Raw genomic sequence first — 21,049 nt, 5'->3', positions numbered from 1 at the left:
TTCTGTGAAAAACACCATTGGTATTTTGATAGAAATTGCATTGAATCTACAGATTGCTTTGGGTAGTATGGACATTTTAATGATGTTAATATTTCCTACCTATGAACACTGTATATGTTTCCATTTATTTGTATCTTCTTTGCTTTCTTTCTTTAGTGACCTATAGTTTTCCAAGTGTAAGTCTTTTACCACCTTGGTTAAATTTATTCCTAGGTTTATGTGTTTGTTTTTTTGGTGAAATTGGAAATGGGATCGCTTTCTTAGTTTCCCTTTCTGACATTTCATTATTGGTGTATAAAAATGCAACTGATTTATGAATATTAATTTTGTATCCTGCTATTTTACTGAATTCTCTTATCAGTTCTAGTAGTTTTTTGGTGAGGTCCTTAGGGTTCTTTATATACAGTATCATGTCATCTGCAAATAATGAGAACTTTATTTCTTCTTTTCTAATTTGGATGCCTTTTATTTCTTCCTTTTGTATAATAGCTGTAGCTAACTTCCAGTACTATCTATACTAATAAAAGGGTAATATGCTAATTAGACCGGATAGACCAGACGTCTTCCAGACGTCCTTCTGGACAAAAGCCGTGGTGGCTGCGAGGGCGGAGGAGGGCCGGTGGTTGAGGAGGGCCGGCATCCGCGGTGGCAGCAGCAGCGGGGTGATGGGGGCAGCACCTTCCCCTGATCGGCCCAGTCGCCATCAGTAGGACATCCCCTGAGGGCTCCCGGACTGTGAGAGGGGCCAGGCAGGGCTAAGGGACCCCCCTCCAGTGCACAAATTTTCGTGCACCAGGCCTATAGTGTTGAATAAAAGAGTGGTGAAAGCAGACATCCCTGTCTTGTTCCTGATCTTAAGCAAAATGCTTTTAGTTTTTCCCCATTGGGTTAAATGTTAGCTGTGGGTTTGTCATATATGGCACCTTTATTGTGTTGAACTGTGTTCCCTCTATTCCCATTTGCTAAGAGGTTTTTTTTAAATCATAAATGGGTGCTGGATTTTATCAAATGCTTTTTCTGCATCTACTGTTATGATTTTTATCTTTCATTTTGTTTATGTGGTGTATCACACTTACTGATTTGTGGGTATTGTATCAACCTTGCATCCCAAGAATAAACCCCACTTGATTATGGTGTATGACCTTTTTAATGTACTTCTGGATCCGGTGTGCTAATATTTTGTTGAGTATTTTAGCATCCATGTAACTTATATATTTTTTCTAGTGTTTTTATCTGGTTTTGGAATTAGGATAATGCTGGCTTTGTAAATGAGCTTGAGAATCTTTCCTCCTTTTGAATTTTTTGAAATAGTTTGAGAATAGGTATTACTTCTTTTTAGAATGTTTGGTAAAATTCACCTGTACAGCCATTCTATCTAGGACTTTAGTTTGTTGGGGGGATTTTTATTACTGTCTCAATGTCGTTGGTTGTAATCGGTCTGTTCAGATTTTCTTCTTGATTCAGTCTTGGAAGATTGTATGTTTCAAGGAATTTATTCATTTCTTCCAGAATGTCCAGCTTGTAGTGATATAGTTGTTCATAATATTTTCTTACAATCCTTTGTATTTCTGTGGTGTCAGTTGTTACTTCTTTTTTGGTACTGATTTTATTTATTTGGGTCCTCTCTCTTCTTTTCTTCATGAGTCTGGTTAAAGGTTTATCAATCTTGTTTATCTTTTAACAGACCCAGCGCTTGGTTTCATTGATCTCTTGTATTTTTTTTAGACTCTATTTCATTTATTTTCACTTTGATCTTGATTATTTTCTTCCTTTTACTCACTTTGGGCTTTATTTGTAGTTCCTTTTCTAGTTGCTCTAAGTGTAAGTTTAGATTGTTTATTTGAGATGTTTTTTTCTTGAGGTGGGCCTGTAATGCTATGAATTTCTTTCTTAGGACTGCTTTCTCTGTGTCCCATAGACTTTAGGTTGCTGTGTATTGTCATTTGTCTCAAGGTATCTTTTGATTTCTTCCTTGATCATTGGTTTGTAACATATTATTTAGCTTCCATCTGTTTGTGTGTCTTTCAGTTTTTTATTGTGATTAATTTCTAGTTTCATACCATTATAGTCAGAGAAAATGCTTGCTATGATTTCAACCTCCTTAAATTTATTGAGACTTGTGTCCTAACATGTGGTCTATTCTATTTTTCAATTTTAACATGAAAGAATGAAAATACATTGAGCACCTATTGAGTCCCATCAACCACGTAAAATGTCATGTTTATTTAAACCCATTCAGGGCCCAGAGACTGCTTACAGAGCTGTCACTCAGCCTAATGGTCCCACACGCAGAGTGTGGATGTGAGAGCAAGCTTGGTGAACTGGTGTTTACAGTCAGAATGAGCCTTCACAAAAGCTGAGAAAAATCCAGTACTGCCTATGCATGTGTGAAACCTCGGGACCATGTGAGCGTCACTGGAGGGGCCCCTATCCTCGTCCCCTGTGACCCTCTCTATGTGGCAGGCAAGACAGGAGAATGGCTGCCATTTCTTGAGAGCCTCGCTGTGCCCGTAGTTATCTTAAATGATCTAATTTAAATCTCTCTCAAAATTTTTTTTTAATGAGGAAGTTGGGGTTCAGAAAGGTTAAGTAATTTTCCTCAATTTAAAGGTGATAATTATTAACTTCAAAATCAGACTCTGCTTCTTCCTTCTGTTCTTAAATGACCCTTAAGAAATTCTCAAAAGGGCAGGTAATGTCTGTATCTCCAAGGTAATGCCTGTACCTCCTCTACGTCGGCCACCCCAGTTACAGATTCCAAACCTTGGGCTCCAATCCCGAGTCCCAAGGCTGACACTCAGAGAGGCTGGTCAGTCTCCGCCACGTGTGAACCAGGAAGTGATGCGCTCTGGAAGGTCAGGCTGCCTTTCTGGAGTGGCCACTTTAGAAGCACGTGCAGAGAGTCAGAGGAGTCCCTGGGACTAAACTAAGCCTGGGCATCCGAGGCCCAGGGGCCCCTGAGACACCGAGCACCCAGCTTCTTGTCTTTCTAGTTCTGGGTTCCAGGCCCCCAGGAGGCCCAGTGAACTCGTGCATCCAGTATTTGAGATGACCCCATATCCTGATAGCAAACTCCCATTGTACTGGATTCAATCTTGACTGTGTGTCATGTTAGTTTGTTCTCAATTTGTACCCTTTGTCTAGAAGGCCTGGTACCTCTCCCCCATGTTTCACCAATGCTGCGTGCAAACTGCCGTTAACCACCGCCTTCTAGAAGGTCTTCCAGGTGACCCAGCTGAACGATGCCTCATGGAGCTCCACCTGAGCCAGACGGAAGGCTCATACGGTAGCTTCCACTTCCTATCTCACCTCTTTGTGTACCAATATGTGCATCCCCCTCAAACGGCACTTACCCAGTCCTCTGTGGATAGGAGTATTTAATGTCACTACACTCGGAGCAGCTTCCAGAGCTACATCCTGGGCGTGGTCTTTCCAGAGCACCTCCAGGGAACGTCATCTGTTGAAGCATGGGTGCCAACCACTGAGTCACCCTTCTCCTTCAGACTCCTTTGCTGTGGCTTGGGTTACCTGTCCACTTCTTGGTTAAGGGAAGGGCAAGCAATCTTACTGTAAGGGTCCATCAGCATCATAACAAAGGGGGCACTGGTTCTCCAGGAGGAAGATAGGATGCTGTTGTCAAAAAAAGAAGCGAGGAAATGTGGCCTTGGATGTCAGCTATTACCTGAGGCTTTTATGTATATCAGCTGTTTATTTTCACCTGTGTCCTTATTATACCAAGGCCAGTTGCTTTGTTCCCTCTTCGTGTATCCAACAGGATGCTTTTAAAATTGGAATTCTTATCTTCAAATAGGGTTCTTTATATTTATTTTAATATAATTCAACCTGCATTAAAAATGTATAGCATGGGTTGTAGTGTCCCTCCAGGGCCTGCCATGTCCTTTGGCATGAGCCAGGTCCCACGAAGCTTACGAATAACCATCGTGCATGTCTCTCTGCTTTCGCTCGTTTGGCTTCATAGTTCCTCATTTAGAGAAAAGGCTTCAAATTCTTGGTTCCTCCCCTTCTTGGACAACTCCTCACAGTGTCCCATCGAAAAAGGTGCTTATTAAATGTGTTTTGATGACCCTGAAGACTCTTACAGGGATTCTCCTCCTCAAAAACCCCAAACGAGAAACAATGGTTTTGTTTTCAGCTTTAAGAGGTTTCCTCCCAGAATGTCACACTTCCCCAGACTCAGTGGTTGTGAAGAAAGGCAGGTGTATGTGGCCTGCGGGGTGCTGGGAGGCTGCCTCCCCCGCTGTCCTCCTGGCCCCTCTGTTTTCTCTGGGCTCTCCCCAGTTCTTTGCACAGAGGTCGGGTGAGAGTATCCATGAGTGAGGAACTTCACATGAGGCTGCAGCCCCCTCCCACCCTTGTTCACCCACAAGAAAGATCCCAAACTTCTTTAAAGCAACTTTTTAATTTTCATCTCCAATTTTTGAATAAAACTTGAAATTTTGACGCCTTATTTATTTAAAAATCAAATTTAACTTCTTCCCACACAGCCCAGATGTTCCTTCACTTTTCCTGTTTTGATTTCCTCTTGACATAAGTGATGAATGATAGACATGAGGGCCGGTGGAGGCGTCATCTCGACAACCTCCTGCTCTTTGGAAGGTCCTGACCTGCAGATTCCGACTCTTCCTCCAGAGCTTCTTCGCCTCCTCTAGACCCTGGTGAGCGGCATCTGAACTTGGGAAGTGTGCACGTCTGCTAAATCAGGCAGCCTCTGTCAGCCTGCATATGCTGGCACATCACAGAGACGGGTGAATAGCCAAAGTAAAAATAAACCTAGAATAAATGGCATTTGAAGGACTTGAAACAGATTAATTTAGATGTTATTTGAAAAAGAGTAGGTTGGCCTTCTTTTTTCTAAATTTCTTAGTTGGGATTTTGGGATTTTTTTTTTAATAATAGAGCAAAAGATTCAAATTCTGTTCCTTTAATTTCTTACTTCAAATTGGTATAGAGTAGTAAAGGCTCAACTTGGCTCAAATGGCTTTCCTTTGTGTAGAGCGGGCACTCGATTCACGAAAGGGCACTCAGGTTCCTGGATACATGAGGGCTTGTCCTACCCTCCCACTGCCCACTGCAGGGAGAGGGAGAGGCAGATATTAAACACCATTCAAAAAAAATTAAAGAGGAGTCCTGGTCCTTAAACTACCTCCAGGAGATATCATATTACAATTTTTTAGTGTTTCCTAGGAAACCAGTTCAGTGTAAAAACCTATTCTTTATCTTCAGCTCTTTGCAAAATTATTTGAACCATATCTCCTACAAGGTTGCTTCACAGGCAGTTTGAACACCATTAAAAACACTTAATCTGCACTTTGCTGCACCCATGAAGAAGACGATACACCTTTGTTAGAAGCTTGAATGCTTCAGATTGTATTTGCTGAAAACAGATAAGATTATGTCACTATTTCTGAAGCATCTGTGAAATCAAATATTGTTGTCTTTTCCCCTCCAAATCATGAGTCTGCCCCCCCCACCCCCCAAAGGACCCAAGTTGCATTAAAAATATCTCCAAATGTCTCCTAAAATAGTTTTAGGAAATTCTTATCAGCACTTTTTAGTACACAACAGAGCATCAATGAAGAGAAAAGTAAATCCACCCCCAGCCCACGCCTATCTCTCCCTCCCCCACCCCTCTCTCTCTCCAACTCTCTCTCCATGTACCTGCTTGGTCTCCAGAGCTCATGTACTTTGTGTCCTCAGTGTCATCCCAAGTCAGAATCCCCCCAACGCCCACTCTTCTCTCTGGGGTCATCTCTAACTTATATCCCACTACCATTTCATGTTCAGTTGTTATTGTGATTTTGCAAACGATTGGGGTACTTACATGTGCCCTGGGGCAGGGATCTCATGAAGGTCAAGGTTTTAGAATATTGGAAGGTTTGTTTGATTATTTTTAACACTTGCAGTTTCAGCTACTTTCTCATATGCGCAAGCCCTTTGGAAAACAGGACGAGCATCTCCGCCGCACTGACGGGGGCGTGCACATATGGAATATCTGCGGGGTGGGCGCACATTGCCGTCTGTGTGGTTGGAAGAGTGTCGCTAAGGGATTAGTCTTACTCCTATCCCTTGTGTCATTAATCACTTAGCTTCCTACAGTGTTGGCTGTCTCTCGATTTCTGACAGGCTCTCCTTATCATGTTACAAAAAGCATCCCCTATCCCGCCTCACATATATGACACCAGATGATTAACAGCACTGGCTGTAGGGTCACCCCAGTGTGCACCCTGGATCCGCCCAGTACTAGCTCAGTGAGTATGGGAAAGTTCTTTAACTTCTCTGTGCTTCAGTTGCTTATCTGTCAAATGGAAATAACAAAGGGTAGGATTCTTGAGGAGATTAAATGAGCTATAGCCAAGGAAACACATACCCAATGCCTGGCACCTGGTGCCTGGGTGAGCAATGCTACAGTTACTGGGACAACTACGGCAACTACTGCAGTGATTGTTTCTGTGTGGAGGTGTGTGGAGACTCAGCCTCTACTATCTTATGTTTGATGACAAAGTAGTTTAGCAAATGCTTTATTGTGAACTTACAATTTATCCGGCTCAGTGTAGACTGGACTTATAAAGGGAAAGAAGATACATCCTGCCCTGGATGTGCCTGCAGTCTAATGGAGAAGCAGATCTTTCCACTGTGGTGCACATGAGAACCTTTAAGGACTGGCTGCTTTGGGGGAGGATGGAAGGAGAGCACAACCGGCCTGGGAGCTCAGGGAAGGCTTGGTGAGCAAGGCGCATGAGCACTGGTTGATGGCATCTTGTTTTTGTAAAGTATGTACAGAGGCATATACATACACATGCACTGTGTAATAAGATTTATATGTTCCTATGTGTACAGAATGTGGCAGACTGCTGACTTCCTGCAGTATCCATTCCCTCCTCCCCTTTTATAAAAAAATTTTTTTAATTGATTTTAGAGAAGAAGCGAGAGAGAGAGATAGTAACACCATCAATGATGAGAGAGAATCATTGATCAGCTGCCTCCTGCACGCCCCCTTCTGGGGATCAAACCCACAATCCAGGCATGTGCTCTGAGAGGAATCAAACCACGACCTCCTGGTTGATAGATCCATGCTCAACCACTGAGCCACAATGGCAGGGCCAACTACGCCCCCCCCTCTCCCTTTTTAAAGTACTAGCCCACTCCTGAGTTTTATAGAGCATGAGCCACTGAGGTGTACATTTCCCAGCCTCCCTTGCTACCTGCTATGGCCCTGAGATGATGTTCCTTGTACTTGAGCTAAAGTGTTCTGTGCAACAACTGGGATTAACTCTTAAAAATGACTGTGTATGTTCCACCCAATCTCTCTTTTACTCTTCTTTTTGACTGAGTAATTGGCACACTTGGAAAAACTGCTTGTATTCCGAAGGTGGAAGCCATTGAAGATGGCAGACCTGTCCTGCCAACCTTAGGTCATGTGCTTTGGGGCTATTACATGAGAGTGAAATAAATTTCTATCTTATTTTCAGTTGCCCTAGCTGGCATTACATTTTTTTCCGGAGTTAGGTCTATACCTCATAGATTATGGTATCATGTAATGAATTAGGAATCAGGACACCTGCTTCTTGCCCTTAGACCTGTCATGAACTAGAGGAGTGTTCTTGTGCAACCTCTCATGTCTTGATTTATTCTTCTCCAAAAGGAAGGAGTTGAACTAGATCTCTTAGCACCATGAGACATATAATAATGACTATCACTTATATTTTTTGGTTTAATGCTTTACAGTTGCATCAAAGCAGTTTTTCTCTTGGAAGAAACGTCACGAACTCCTGGGACAGGAGATCGGGAGAGGCTTGGGACTGAGTGGGCAGTCCTTCCTTCCAGGCCAACTGTGGCTGAGACTGCAAATGCTCTGGGCCGGACAGGGCAGCCCTGCAGGTGTGCTCTGGAAAATGGCCAGGAGTGTATGGCCTCAAAGAGGAAGTCACCAAAGCAGACAGGCAAGCCAAGGGTAATGGGCATCATGTGCTAGTGCCTTGAGGATATGGACAAAGGCAGTGCGTGAACTTACAGCTGTGTTCCTTGCAGTGGATTCTCAGCCCATTCTGCAGGCCAGAGAGTCCTGCCCAGAGGCAACAGTTCGGGCCAACCAGACAGGAGTCTTAGGTAGCAGGAGAGGTAGAATTCACAGAGGGCATGACCTGTTCTCCCCAGACTAGCCATCTGGGAATGGAGGAGGAGGGCAGTACCAGAGTGTTAGAGCCACCAGGCCTCCATACAGGCATCGTGGGGCTGAGATGGCCACACCAGTGCGAAGAGCCAGAACTGTATCGGATCAAGCAGGGCTTTTGTTTAACCAGGTCCTACTGACTGCTTTTGTTGGCAGATAAAAGTATTGGGGGGAGAGAGAAAGAGACATTTTCATTATCAGCAGGATGGGGACTCAAAGTCATTTATTTAACTTGAAGATGTAGAGAACTGGTATCTCTTTTTGAATACCAAGTTGGGATTTTGAGTTTTGCCAGTGCCAGTCAACACTCACTTTGTGTGACTTGTACCCACTGCAGAGTCTATTTTGCAGACGGGGAAAATGAAGTGCCAGGAGTTGGAATGACTGTCCTACAAGTGGCAAGGCCAGCTCGGATAGAACCCAACTCACAAGGTGACAAGCTTCCTTTTAAACTACTTTCCCCCCCCCTTTTTATTGAATTTATTGGGGTGACACTAGTTAACAAAATTATATAGGTTGCAGGTGCACAATTCTACAACACATCATCAATACACTGTATTGTGTGTTCACCACCCCAAATCAAGTCTTCTTCCATCACCATTAATCCCCTCTATACCCTCCTCCACCCTCCCTTCCCCCAGTAATCATCACGCCGTTGTCCATGTCCATGAGGTTTTTCTTGCTTTTTTTTTCTTTTTTGCTCAATCCCTCTACCATCACCCCAACCTCACGAGAAGCAAAAACTCCCAAGTTACCAAATTAGCCATGACTTTCTTGAAGAGCCTCTTTGTGGGGCTGGTCTTGGGGCACCTCACCCTCATGTCACCAGCCCCCCGAGCCCTGTTTCCCCCCCGTACTCCCCCGCCTCCCCCCGCCCAGGCCCGGCACAGGCCCTGCTGCTCTGGCCAGGTAATTAGAGAGGATCTTTTTTTGGGTCGCTCTTTCCTGAGCATGAAACAAGCCCTTTGGTTTCTCGATGAGAAAGCTCAACAGATTAAGTGACAAGGAAAAGTTTTTGATCTTGCCATTACAGTCACCTAATTAAAATGAGATGCAGATGCTCCAACACCTAGTAATTTTCACCTCACTTACTTTGGCTCCAATTACAGCCCTTCCCTACTGACTTGCACTGTTTAAATTACAAAGTCAGAAGGAAATATGACTTTTTACCTGTTTCTATTCATACATATAAGTCTAACACATTATCTTTTCTTCCCCCAGCAAGTAATGTGATCACAGGACTTCTCTTCACCCCGGAAATAGAGGGGGGGAGGTGTTACTCTTTAGTTCTCATATAAAATTAAACACTAATAAGTATTCAAATCACCCAATAACTCTACCAAACTTCAACAATTTTTTCATAAAAATAAAAATGTGTTCTTTCTCCAGAAATGGAAGAACTGGTCTTCAGAACAACTATAGCATTTGGCCTTGTCCTGAAATACACACTTTGGTATAGCAACCTTCCTTTTCAAAATTAAGAGGTTATTCTTCCTCTCTCTGTTCTCAGGAAAGATCTGATAAACTCATTCACTCTCGTGTGTAAGTGACTAAGGATACCTTAAAAACAGAAAAAAAAAGTTGATTGGTTACAGTTAATTGTTTCAAAGGTTGTTACCTTTATTGAATACATAAGTAAATAGCACTGTGTGGCAGTTGGAATAATCTATATTTTTCCAAAGTTGGTGGCAACTAAGCCTATGTCTTTACTAAAAAGGCATATTTGTGTACTGAGAAAAGCAACCAACGAAACATAAAGAGAAAAGAGAAGAAGGGTTGTGTTTCTCACCTTCTGAGTGAAATCTGTCTGAGGTTAACTGTCAAGGCAGCAAATGGAAGATGCTGGGTTCTTCCAAGTGCTGGGTGCTCTGTATAGTGACTGGCCAGCCCACACTGCTCCCAGGGCAGGAGGGAGGCCGGGAGCCCAATCTACAGATGGCCCTGCCTCTCCTGCACCTCACGCACTCAACACCAAATAGCTTATTAACTCCAGGAGAGCCAGTCTGAGGAAGTAGCAACAGGGAACACGGGCAGTTATGTGGAATAGGAAGATAGGTACCCACATGCAGACGATGGCTACTTTCTGTCTCCTCTTGGCAGATTGTTCCAGGCAATCATCCCACCTTTGACATCAGGGATGAAGTCAAATTGCTTGGTACCCACAGTGCCATCGTGGCTAATGGGGCTAACAAAGACAACAGCGTTCTTTTTTACCTCTTCCTTTCACACTTACTTCACCTGGGTCTTCTATGAAGGAAAAGGTGGGCAAATTCTTCGCCCTTCTTATTCTTCTCTGTCCCCAGTTAATCCTGGGTTCTCTTAAACTTCTCTTGTGATCTGTGGCTTGAGTAGGATAAAGAAGTGATAAAAGCCATGCTTTTTGCCCTTTTTCTTCCTCTGAGGCAGTGGGTGCCAGGGCCCCTGAGGCAGCAGCACGGTGGGTGCGCCTCCAGGGGGAGGCCAGGCACTTGGCTTCAGCTCTCTCTGCTCCTGCTTTGTTGACAGTCCCTAATAACACGGCCGGCATCAGGACTTTGCAGACACAGGAAGGAAGAGATGTGTTCTTTAATGACGGAAAAATATTAGAGCACAATGCCCTTAAAATAGAACGTGTGTGCCTAGCCTTTATTTTGGGGACTTTATTGTTGTAACCATCTCCCCTGGGAAGTGCTGGGGGAGGCCTTTCCCCGCTGGTGGAGCAGAGTAATTGTGTAACCTGAGGTATCCCCGAGAGAGCCTACGGGATGATGTCAACACACAGGGTTTTGAAACGTGACTACATTTTCATGTTGATCAGTGCTCCAGTAGATCCCTCCTCTCCAAACTCCAATTTCTGTAAATTGAGGGTAATCCTCTATGCGCTGCCCACTTCACTAGACAGCTCACATGAGGACCGACCAAAATAATGGACAAGGCTGTGCTTGCGAACTGAAATCCCACTTATGTTGATTGTCGTTGTTATTGAGAGTGGCAAGCCCTGCCCCTCATGGGTGTACACTTTTCATTTTTTTATAAATAAATAAACGTTAGCCCCGTGGTCGAGATTTATGCTTTTGTGCTGACATGGACTAGGTGTGCAAAATGGTCAGCGTCCACACCAGAGAACTGACACTTTGTGAGATCAGCTCACTTTCTCACCACCCTACACCATGGAAGGGCAGCTGTCAGGAAGAGCAGGCAAAAAAGAGCCTTTGGCTCTCAGACAGATTTTCCATCTCCTTCCTCATCCTAGGAAACCCCGGGGAATCCTGCCTGCGTTTCTTTCGTGTGGGCTTCCTGGCATTTGATATTGTGTCCAATGTCCCCTTCATCTGTCTTTTATTTTTTTCTGAAAATCACCCATGAAAAATGCTTCTGGTTTCATGGTTCCCTACTTCTCCCCTTCATTAGCATCGCTTTATTTGGACCATTATTGCAACCCGTTAGCAGGGCTGATGACTTGCTCTGGAGATGATGTTAATGATTCTCAAGGGAGTCTTCATCTGAAGGTGATTAGGAAGAATAAAAATGTTGCTAGGCACCTCAGTCAGCATTGGTGGGCTGCAAGGGACCCGTGTCCAGGCTTCCCTGCAAAGATCTTGGTTCTTCCTAAAACTGTGGTTTAGGACAGTTCACATTTGATCAGAAAGCACTGAGGTGGAACACATGTTTTACCAGGAAAAGGGGTGAAAGACGTGGGTTCTGAACACTGTGACATTTTGGGTATTAGGCACCCAGAGGAGAAAGGCTCCTGAAAGCATTTTTTGTGCACATGTGTGTGTGCAGAGATGTTTGTAGAGGGAGATGGGGAACTCCCCGCTGCTCAGCTGCCTCTCTTGATTTGCTCCAATTTCATTTCCATTTGCTAGAGGGACATCTGCACATGTTTCTGCCCAGCCAACATTTAATGCACATCAGTTCAGCCCTAACCCTCTGCTGAGGTCATCCACCCTCCACCTCCAGGCATCCCAGGGGGTTAGAGCTAAGGAGACACAATACTCTAAATGGAATATTGAAGATCCCCATCTGTCTGGCAGTCCCAATCGATAAATGTGAGCCCTTCCTTTCCAATCCTGTATACGCGACACGTCACCACCTGGTTTGAAGACAAGCATGAGATGTGGGTTTCTAAGGGTTACTGAGTCTAAGCGCCCAGCTGTCACAGCGCTCAGCCAGGACAGGGATTATGCTCTTAATCATGTTATTCTGTTACTAACGGGTTCTTTTAAATTCCCCTCTCCCCCTTCCCCTCAAGCAAAAGCACCAGTGTCTGAAATTGTAGGTGCCTTTCTGACACTTTTACTTCACTTGCTGAACGACTGTTTTTGAAAGAGCTTTTGTTCAGGCAGTCAAACCCAGGCACCACGATTCTGGGGCATCTAGTTTGGACCAGTTTGTGTTTACGAACAGAGCGCTAAAGGAAAGCAAGCAGGTCTGGTCCCAAGAAACACCTCACCCGTTGGTTGCATTGGGTGGGACAGCTACTCCTTAAAGCCAATAGTTAAAAAACACCCTGCAGAAACCACCAGCCCTGTAACAAGCAAGCAAGCAAGCACGCACAATGAACAAGCTGGGTTGTCTGAGGCACTTCAGCCTGAGCAGGACATCCCCGGGGACCCAACTAACACACAGGCGGCACCGGTTCAGCCTCTGTCACCTCTTCCCCAGACCAGAACAAAGCTGACTGCAGCAGAAGCCACCCTACTAAGAGTCAGGTTGCACTTCAGGGACTGTCTGCTTCCAGCCAGTGTGATCTGAGCTCCAGGCCACCCTCCCCTCGGCCCAGATGAAGGAATTTGGGATGCCTGAAAGGGGGAGGTGGGGAGGCGGGTAGGAAGGGCTTCCTGTGAGAAAGGATGACTGAGTGAGATGGAGAAGCTGTCTGGGCTGAGGGGGTCTCAGCTTCCCAGCTAGTATTGCTCAAATGATGTGAATGAATGGGGTGTGTGTGGGGGGGTGGTGGGGGGGGGGGCGAGTAAGAGACAGATGAATTGTCTTCAGAAGAGCTCTTCCACCATAGCTTTAGGATTGTGGGCACATCCCTTCACTCAGAGGACCTCAGCATCCTCATATTTTATTTATTTTCATTGATTTCAGAGAGGAAGGGAGAGGGAGAAACATCAATAAGAATCATTGATCAGCTGCCTCCTGCACACCTCCTACTGGGGATCGAGCCAGCAACACAGGCATGTGTCCTGGCCTGGAACCGAACCATGACCTCCTGGTTCATAGGTTGATGCTCAACCACTGAGCCACACGAGTCGGGCAGCTTCCTCATTTTTTAAAAGAACGGATCAGAGTAACTGTTGGTCATTCTCTGTTTTACATTTGGGTGTAAGTAGATAGGGCAAACCTGTCAGTTTTAGGGACAAGATCTTTCTGGCAAAAGGGGATAATCACAGAGCTGTTTCCTAAAGAATCTTATGTTGGATGGGGAGTTTTCACTTGTGTCCTCCTAATAGCTTGGCATGCCGTTGGCACATCACCCAGCAGCCTGCAGCCTCTCCCGGGACCAATCCATTTTCACATTGCTGCCAGGTAGCTTTTTAAAGCACAAACACATGTGTTTGCTGCTTCATATACTCCAGATACTGCCCATCAGCCAAAATCCTAGCACAGGGTAACCAGGCCCCTCCTGGTCTTGGCACCGACCCTCTTTCCCAGCCTTGTCCCAGCCAGGCACTCTCAGGCCCTGTTCAAAGCCAGCCAGAACTTTTATTTCCCAAACACAGCACACTTGGTGCTTTTGCACAAGTGATCCCTTCTACCTGGGCTAGCTGTCCAGAGAACTCATTCTGTAAGAACCAGCTCAACTGCAGCCTCGTGCCCCAAACTTCTGGGCCACTTCCTCCCAAAGGCCATTACAGAAGCACATCAATCTGTCCTTATACTAGAGGAAGAAGGAACCATATCCTAGTCAATTTTGTGCCTGACAGTGCCTGGCCCTAAGGGTGGGGTTTCAGAAATTCAATTGGAAATGACTTATCAAAGGTGACTAGATTACTACAGGTGTGAACTGAGGCCCAACCCCAGAGCGTTCCACACTCAAACTGACCTAAAATGTTAAAAAAAATTAGTTCAGAAAATCAAAAGTAAACTATTGTAGCTGAGGACTTAAATAACTTAAAAAATATCCCAGAGGGGAAAACCTGACCTAGGCATTTCATAATGCTATTTTGCAAAGTAAAAATCAGGTGCTGCATCCCAGTTTACCTCCAACAGTGTCTTCTGGGTTACAAGAGATAAATGCTAACAAGGAGTGAAATCCAGCACCTTCCACCTTATTAATATGTAAAAAAGGCTGAAGTCACATCTGTGCAAGGATCTATTTTTAGTGGACTGTACATACTAAAATCCTAGCTTTGATCTCTTAAACTATCAAGCCTACCATAAATGTTTGATGATGAACAAGCCCATAAAAAGAAAATGCATAAAATGAATAGAAGGAGTCAGTGCGTGCTCTGCCTTTTAATTACCGGTGGCTTCTGTACAATCCTGCTCCAGGCTGGATGCAGGCAGAGAAAACACATCAACAATTTTTTTTTTTCTGGAAGGGGGAAAGGTATGGGTACTGCAAACAAATGGGTCTAACTACATTGTTATTCAAGCGTTGGAAGCCAAATAGTGATGAAGAATGGACTGCTACCCCCAAAGTGTGAAATTTAAAAAGGGAAAAATTAAGAGATAAATAAAAGCATTCAGGACACAAAGGACAATGAACAGTCTTGTTTTATTACTTTTAAGTAATAAAGAGCCTTTTTGCTTGCTATTTTGTTTTTTTCCCCCCTTTTTTTCTTTTCTTTTTTACAACATACATTAAGTTGTGAATCAGATGTTAAGGGATGTGGAGATGGAAGGAAAGTTGATGACATCACAATATTTTTACAACTTTACAACAAATATAAATCTGAGTTTGTTGCATCTACCAGTGTCTAGCAAGGGTGGAAAGCAAAGGCACACTCAGGTTTATGGACCCTCCCCCCACACGGGGTGGGGAAAAAAAGAAAAGGCGGAAAAATACTCAAATGCAGAAGACCAGCTCAATACACGTAGGCATTCTAGGGTCAACACTGCAAGTGATGCGTTGTGGGAAGTAAGGGTTGGAATTTTGACACAGGTCTCCATAACACAGCTGAGGCAATGACGTCCACACATGGGGATGAGACGGTGGGCACTGCCCCGTCAATACTCTTGGGAGTGGAGCTTGGGGAAGAAGGGAGCAGGGTAATATACACCCATCACTTTCCTAAACTCCGCATTTCTAAAGAAAATCCAAGGGATCAACCAGTGTCTCGGTTTCTATCTAAAAAAGACTTCACGGTTTCAGGGCAGAGTTCACAGAATGTGAACATTGACTCCACTAACAAAAGTATAAGGACACAAAAACAACAAGGCTTACCCGAAACAACAGCAAAACGGCAAGAGATGTTTGGGACAAAAGGTTGTGCGGGCAACCTTGCCACACACCTAGGTCTCTCTCGGATGAAGGAGGCGTCGTGTTTTTAACCAGCCAACTAGAAATTGCCCCAAATTGTCTTTTTAGAAAGTTTTTCTTTAAAGACCAAACTAACCCCAGGTCAAACTGGAACTAAAAAGACAAAGAGACCACCAAATATGTTTAACTGTTTAAAACAACAACCAGAAATGCTCACGGTTTACAGTATGTTGACAAGTCTTTTGTTCATGGTCAACAAAAGTCCCTTCGGTGTGCCTGCGCCAATGAAAACCAAGGGGAAAACACCCACCCACCCCGCCCCCTACAAACCAGAACAACAAAAAGAAGAAACTTAAAAAAAAATTTTAAACATCTCTTGCCCCAGTCAAGGTTTTTGCAGCATCCATTGTAGTTGGCCTTGTACTTGGAGTTACTCATTAATCTCAGCAGGGACCAGCCTGCCTGCATCTATTTCCATGTCATTTCTTTGTGTGCATCGCTTGCATGCACGGAGCACACGGCTTGGAGACGCCTCCCAGATGCCTGCCCAACTGCACACGGCGTGTTCTCCAGCCAGTGGACCTGGCAGAAATAAGGACTGGGACTTTAGTCCTTTTTCTGCTGGCAAATGAGGGTATTACCATGTTGAAATGATCTGAGAATCTAAGGGAAGCAGGGAGCTCTAGAGGGAGAGAAGGGATTTGCCACCCACAACACTAGGGTCCATGTTGATCATGGCCAAAGGGTGGTTGGAGTTGGCACGACTAGAAGGAGGTGTGAACTGGAGGGTGTTGTGCGCCCATCTTTCCCAGGCTGTGAGATTCTAAGCATCACCACTGCATTCTTCTTCTACCTGCTGGACGGCTAATCCTCCAGAGGACTGGAGTGGGGTGAGGCAAGGGTTAAATAAATATCTCTATTTCAAAAGGAGGGAAAAGTTTATCATAAATGACAGTTTACAAGTGTACACAACTCAGGGTGTAAGGCACAAATTTACATGTGGAAAACAGGCTATTCACAGATGTAACCCCACGAAAAACCTGTGTGATCAAACCATTAATTTATGCAAGGTAGCAGCCAGCGTAGTAATTAGTTCACACCGTTTGTGGATTTTGTTTGCTGTCTCACATGCAAGGCGAAATGAGATGGCGTATCACAAGCTGGTGCCTTCGCAAGAAAGTAGGAACCACTGACAAAGCCATGTTGGCAGCAATGAGGCATGGCTGTGCCATTCTAGAAGTTCCTCTCCTGGTTGCTTTAGAAGTTAGGATCTGGAAGGACTTTTAAACCGATTACTTTTTTGCATGTTATAGCACAGAGATTTCACCAGCACATTAACTGGTAGATTTAAATAAACACTCCCCTCTTAACTTTCTCCTTTAGCTAGAGATCAGACAGTCCAAACACAAAGCTCAGATTCCAGCTCCAACTTATTTACTCAGTGAATTTATTGTAAAAATAAAGAAACTCAATTATTCCAGTTAATGGATTTCACGTTAAATAGTGTAACGCCAAGGGGCTTTCTGAAGAGCTGTTCATAGGGCGGTGTGTGGAAGAGTCCATTCCTTAAGGAAAAACAAAGGGTGAACAATAAATAAAGTTACTTGCGTTAACGGTCACGTTATTTCATTAAAAGAGAGGAGCAGAAATCTATGACATCGTTGCCCAACATGGCATTAACCTGCTAGAACAGAAAGCTGTAACACTGGTGGGCATTTCACAGTATCTGCGCATAGTAAACTTCTGCCATTGTTAAAAGTCTGAGTTAGAATTATCAATGAATTCCTTTGTCTTTTTAACTTGCATGATTTAAAAAAAAAAAAAATCTATTTGTGTTTTGCAAGTTGGAACGCTAGCCGACCTTGGCAGCGCCCTGTGCAGTCCCGGACAAAATCCTGCAATTGCTGTTCACCTCTGTGTGAGTGTCTGTGTGTGAATGTCTGTGTGTGAGTGTCTGTGTGTGAGTGTGTGTCTTTCTCTCTGTGTCCGTGCGCACATGTGCACACGTGTGGGCGTGGGTGGGTATGTGCTTTTGGCTCATGTTTGTGATGATAATTTAAGTCTTTCGTGAGTACGACCTGTAGCGGGGCGTGGGGGGAGAGTGAAGGAAGAGAATGGAGGCGAGTCCCGCGTCGCAAACCTTCACCAAACCGCGTGGGCCACTTGGCGAGTCCCCCCCGAGTCCCAGAGGCCCAGCGTCCGGGCGCTGCGCGGCCCTCTCGGTCTGGTGTGCCCTCAGGCAGCGGAGAACCGCGCGGGCGCAGCGCGCCTCGCCTTTCCTGCCGGCTCGACACCTGACCATCCCCTGGGATTATGTACACGCATCGTTGGGCTTCATGGATGTGGACAGGGGGGCAAAGGTAGGTTTGGGGGGCACGTCCGGCTTTAGCGAGGGGGTGCGCTTCAGCCCCGACCTGGTCAATGAATTGTAGGCGTTGAGGCTGGGCTGCCTCGACACAGTCACTGCCGGACCCGCCGTCTGGGAGCCGTGCACCTGGATGGAGTCCACCCGCTGCGGGGCGGGGGGCGGGTTGTCTCCCCGGCCAAAGCTCTGGTTTCTGGAGAGGTGCGAGGAGTTGGAGGAGTTAGTATTGTTTCTTTTGAGCGTGGTGGCCTGGTGGCTTCTGGTGAGCGAGTTCGTGGGGTAGCTCCTCTTATAGTCAAGCCCGTAGGAGGAGGAGTGGTGCATCTCCAGCCGCTTGCTCAGGCCGCTCTGCGACAGGGGGGCTCCCGGGGGCCCCAGGGAGGCCTCCCGCTGGGGGACCTTGGGGGGCAGGCTGTCCAGGTTCTCCACCAGGTTCACCCCGTGGTTGGGACTCTTGCTGCTGAGATGTTCCTTGATGGTCTTATACTCCAGGGTGGCCGCCTGGTCCTCCAGGGCCATCTGGGCCACCTCGCTCATTTTGGGCTGGTCCACGTACTCGTGCTGGTAGCCCTGCTGCGTGATGGGCAGGACCACCACGCTGGGGATGTGGCTGGGGGAGGCCCGGAGGGGCAGGTCCGTGGGGATCACGGGGGAGCCCATGGGGGGCATGTCCTTGGTGCAGGCGTTGATGAGGTTCTGGTTTCTCTCCCACTCGCGGCTGCCGCGGCTGGGCTTGCGCTTCTGCTGCAGCGTGGGCGTGGACTCGGGCGTGGGCAGGGCCGCCAGGTCCAGGTGGTGCTGGTCGGCCTTGATGAGCATCTTGGCCGTGTTGCCCGGCGTGGCGAGCTTGCCGTTGTGCATGAGCGGCGTGAGGATGGCCTCCGGCTTCGGCTCTTTGGACTGGGTGTCCCCGAAGAGGCCGCTGAGCTTGGTGACGCTGCTCATGGAGCCCCTGCGCGAGTGGCTGAGCTCCTCCTTGCGCTGCGCCGAGGCCCCGTCCTTGCGCCGGTGATCGCAGACGCAGTAGACCACGATGCCGGAGAACACGGCCCCCATGACAAACGCCAGGATGACCGCGATGGCCAGGAGGGTGACAGGAACGAGCTGGTCCTGGCCTTTGAGGTAACTCTCGCGAATCACTCCTGCAACAGACATCGCACGTGGTGTTAGGAAAGGAAAGGACACCAAGAAGCCTACTTCGGTGTGGCAGTCACCCTGTTAATTAACAACGGGAATAAGTGACAATAGCACCTCAGCATAACTTGTCTTCCAGGCGCAGCTTGCCAAGCATTAACTGATTAATCCTTCCCCAAGGCCTCCCCCGCCCCCCCCCCCCTCCACCCCATGAGGTATGTAAATAGACTTTCTTTGTTGCCTTCTGAAAAGTGCTTCTCCCTCTCAAGTACTCGCTCTTTCTACTTGGCTGCACTCCGTGGAAGATGGCAGTTTTGTCATTTCCAAAATTCAACCCTTTCCCCCCTCTTCATCTTTTCTCAGTCTTCCCCTCAAAGAAGTGGGATAAGCCAGGTATTTTGAGTCAGGGGAAGAGGCAGCAGTTCTACCCACGGTTAAAGGAACAAACTGCACAATACTTGAGGCTTCCCGCGTCTTTTCTGATGACTTTTTGGTGGGCACGAGGGCCTCTATCTGGAGAAAAGCTACATCTATTTGTCTTTCAAGCAACTGGAGGAAAGGGTGTCATTTGCAGTGAAAGAAAATAGCTAAAGCTCACAGATTACAAATGTGCGCTCATTTTGCATCATCTCTTCAAACAAACAGAAATCCCCACGCACACCCAAATTCAGGTAAGTGTGCTGAATATCTGAATTAAGCTCTTCCCTTACTTGAACTAAAAGGATGGTTAGAAAAGGAGGGACCATTTGGGGCCCCGGAGTGGGTTTGAGAAGTGTCATGTCTCACTATGATGGCCGGAGTTTGCGGCCACGGTGAGATTCTTCAGTCGAGCGGATCTCTTCCATTTAATAAAAATGACATCACTACACCCGTCAGTAAACTTACACTACATTAACCGAGACTCTGTGTTTCTGAGGAAAGTTGCTGTCCCTGTTCCTGCTTAATCAGCCACCAAGCTGAGCGACTCTAATCAAATGCAAACACTGAAGCTCTTATTATTTAATGCCAAGTGAGAATACACATCACCATCGTCAGATCTTAAGTGCTTGATGCGGTAGCTAAAAAATAAAACCTCAAATACTTCAATTCCTGCCTCTGGAGAGTGAAAGAACATGAATACATTACAGACACCGCTCGCTCCGGCTGAGGAAATGTAAACATTGTTCCTATTATGGAAACTGATAGTAAGACCGAACATGTACCTTTTCTGGTCCCAGGAGACACATTTTTCATCTACTAAATCAACTCTTTCTGGAATATGTTTAATGTATTTTCCTGGCAGATATCAGTGGCACAGAATTAGAATGAAACGAAATAAAAATCTCCACTGTTTCCCAAAACCCACAACATGCAACCATTACATTTCTGCGGAAATGCTTTGTTATGTCACAGCTGGGACCGTGAAGAAACGCAGCTTTGCCTTGGGGCTTTTCTGGTAAAATATTTTGATTAGTGGAGTGATGGTCTTAAAACTCAGAAACTTTAGCCTGAGATGATACATTCTCTTTTCTTTCTAAACTGTCCTCCTCCCCTCAATTTTGACATCACAGTTGGTTGCTATGGAAAGGATGGTCCAGTGACAAAGGATTGTGACTTCAGGTGGGGAATACATAGAAGCAGCAGATATCTCTTGCGAAAGATTCTGTGACTAAACAAATGTCCTTGGTAACAAAGGGCAGGGGAGGCAATTCACCCCAGGGAAAGTGTATGTAAGATGGTAAGACAGTGAATAATTTCCAAACGTGACACTTTTCAAATACTTCTAGATTTAGCTTCATGAACTTTTAAGGGGTAGAAAAGGAGAAGCAAAAAGCCAGCAGGAAATTCAGCTATTCCTCACACCTTTTATGTTGTGGAACTCCCCGAACAGTGGGGTGTCTCTGTGTTCAAATATGTTTTAATACCCAGTCACCCAAGGATCTGTGCGAATGAAAATTTCTTCCTT

The 21,049-nt window shown here is 45.7% G+C and overlaps 1 protein-coding gene across 1 annotated transcript in view; it reads right to left on the bottom strand.

Moving 5' to 3' along the window:
• Positions 1-17,124: 17,124 nt before the first annotated feature.
• Positions 17,125-21,049, bottom strand: part of SEMA6A (semaphorin 6A) — a 124,781-nt gene continuing 120,856 nt past the window's right edge. The window contains exons 20-21 of the mRNA XM_054714974.1: positions 17,684-19,112; positions 17,125-17,170 (exon numbers count right to left, since the gene is read on the bottom strand). Of these exons, the coding sequence (XP_054570949.1) occupies positions 17,917-19,112 (1,196 nt within the window). The 3' untranslated portion in view covers positions 17,125-17,170; positions 17,684-17,916. The remainder of the gene's footprint in view (positions 17,171-17,683; positions 19,113-21,049) is intronic.

This window comes from Eptesicus fuscus, chromosome 4, assembly GCF_027574615.1.
Source record: "Eptesicus fuscus isolate TK198812 chromosome 4, DD_ASM_mEF_20220401, whole genome shotgun sequence".
Classification (NCBI taxonomy): domain Eukaryota; kingdom Metazoa; phylum Chordata; class Mammalia; order Chiroptera; family Vespertilionidae; genus Eptesicus; species Eptesicus fuscus.
Note: the sequence above shows the minus strand (reverse complement) of the source record. Positions and strands in the feature narration are given on the sequence as shown.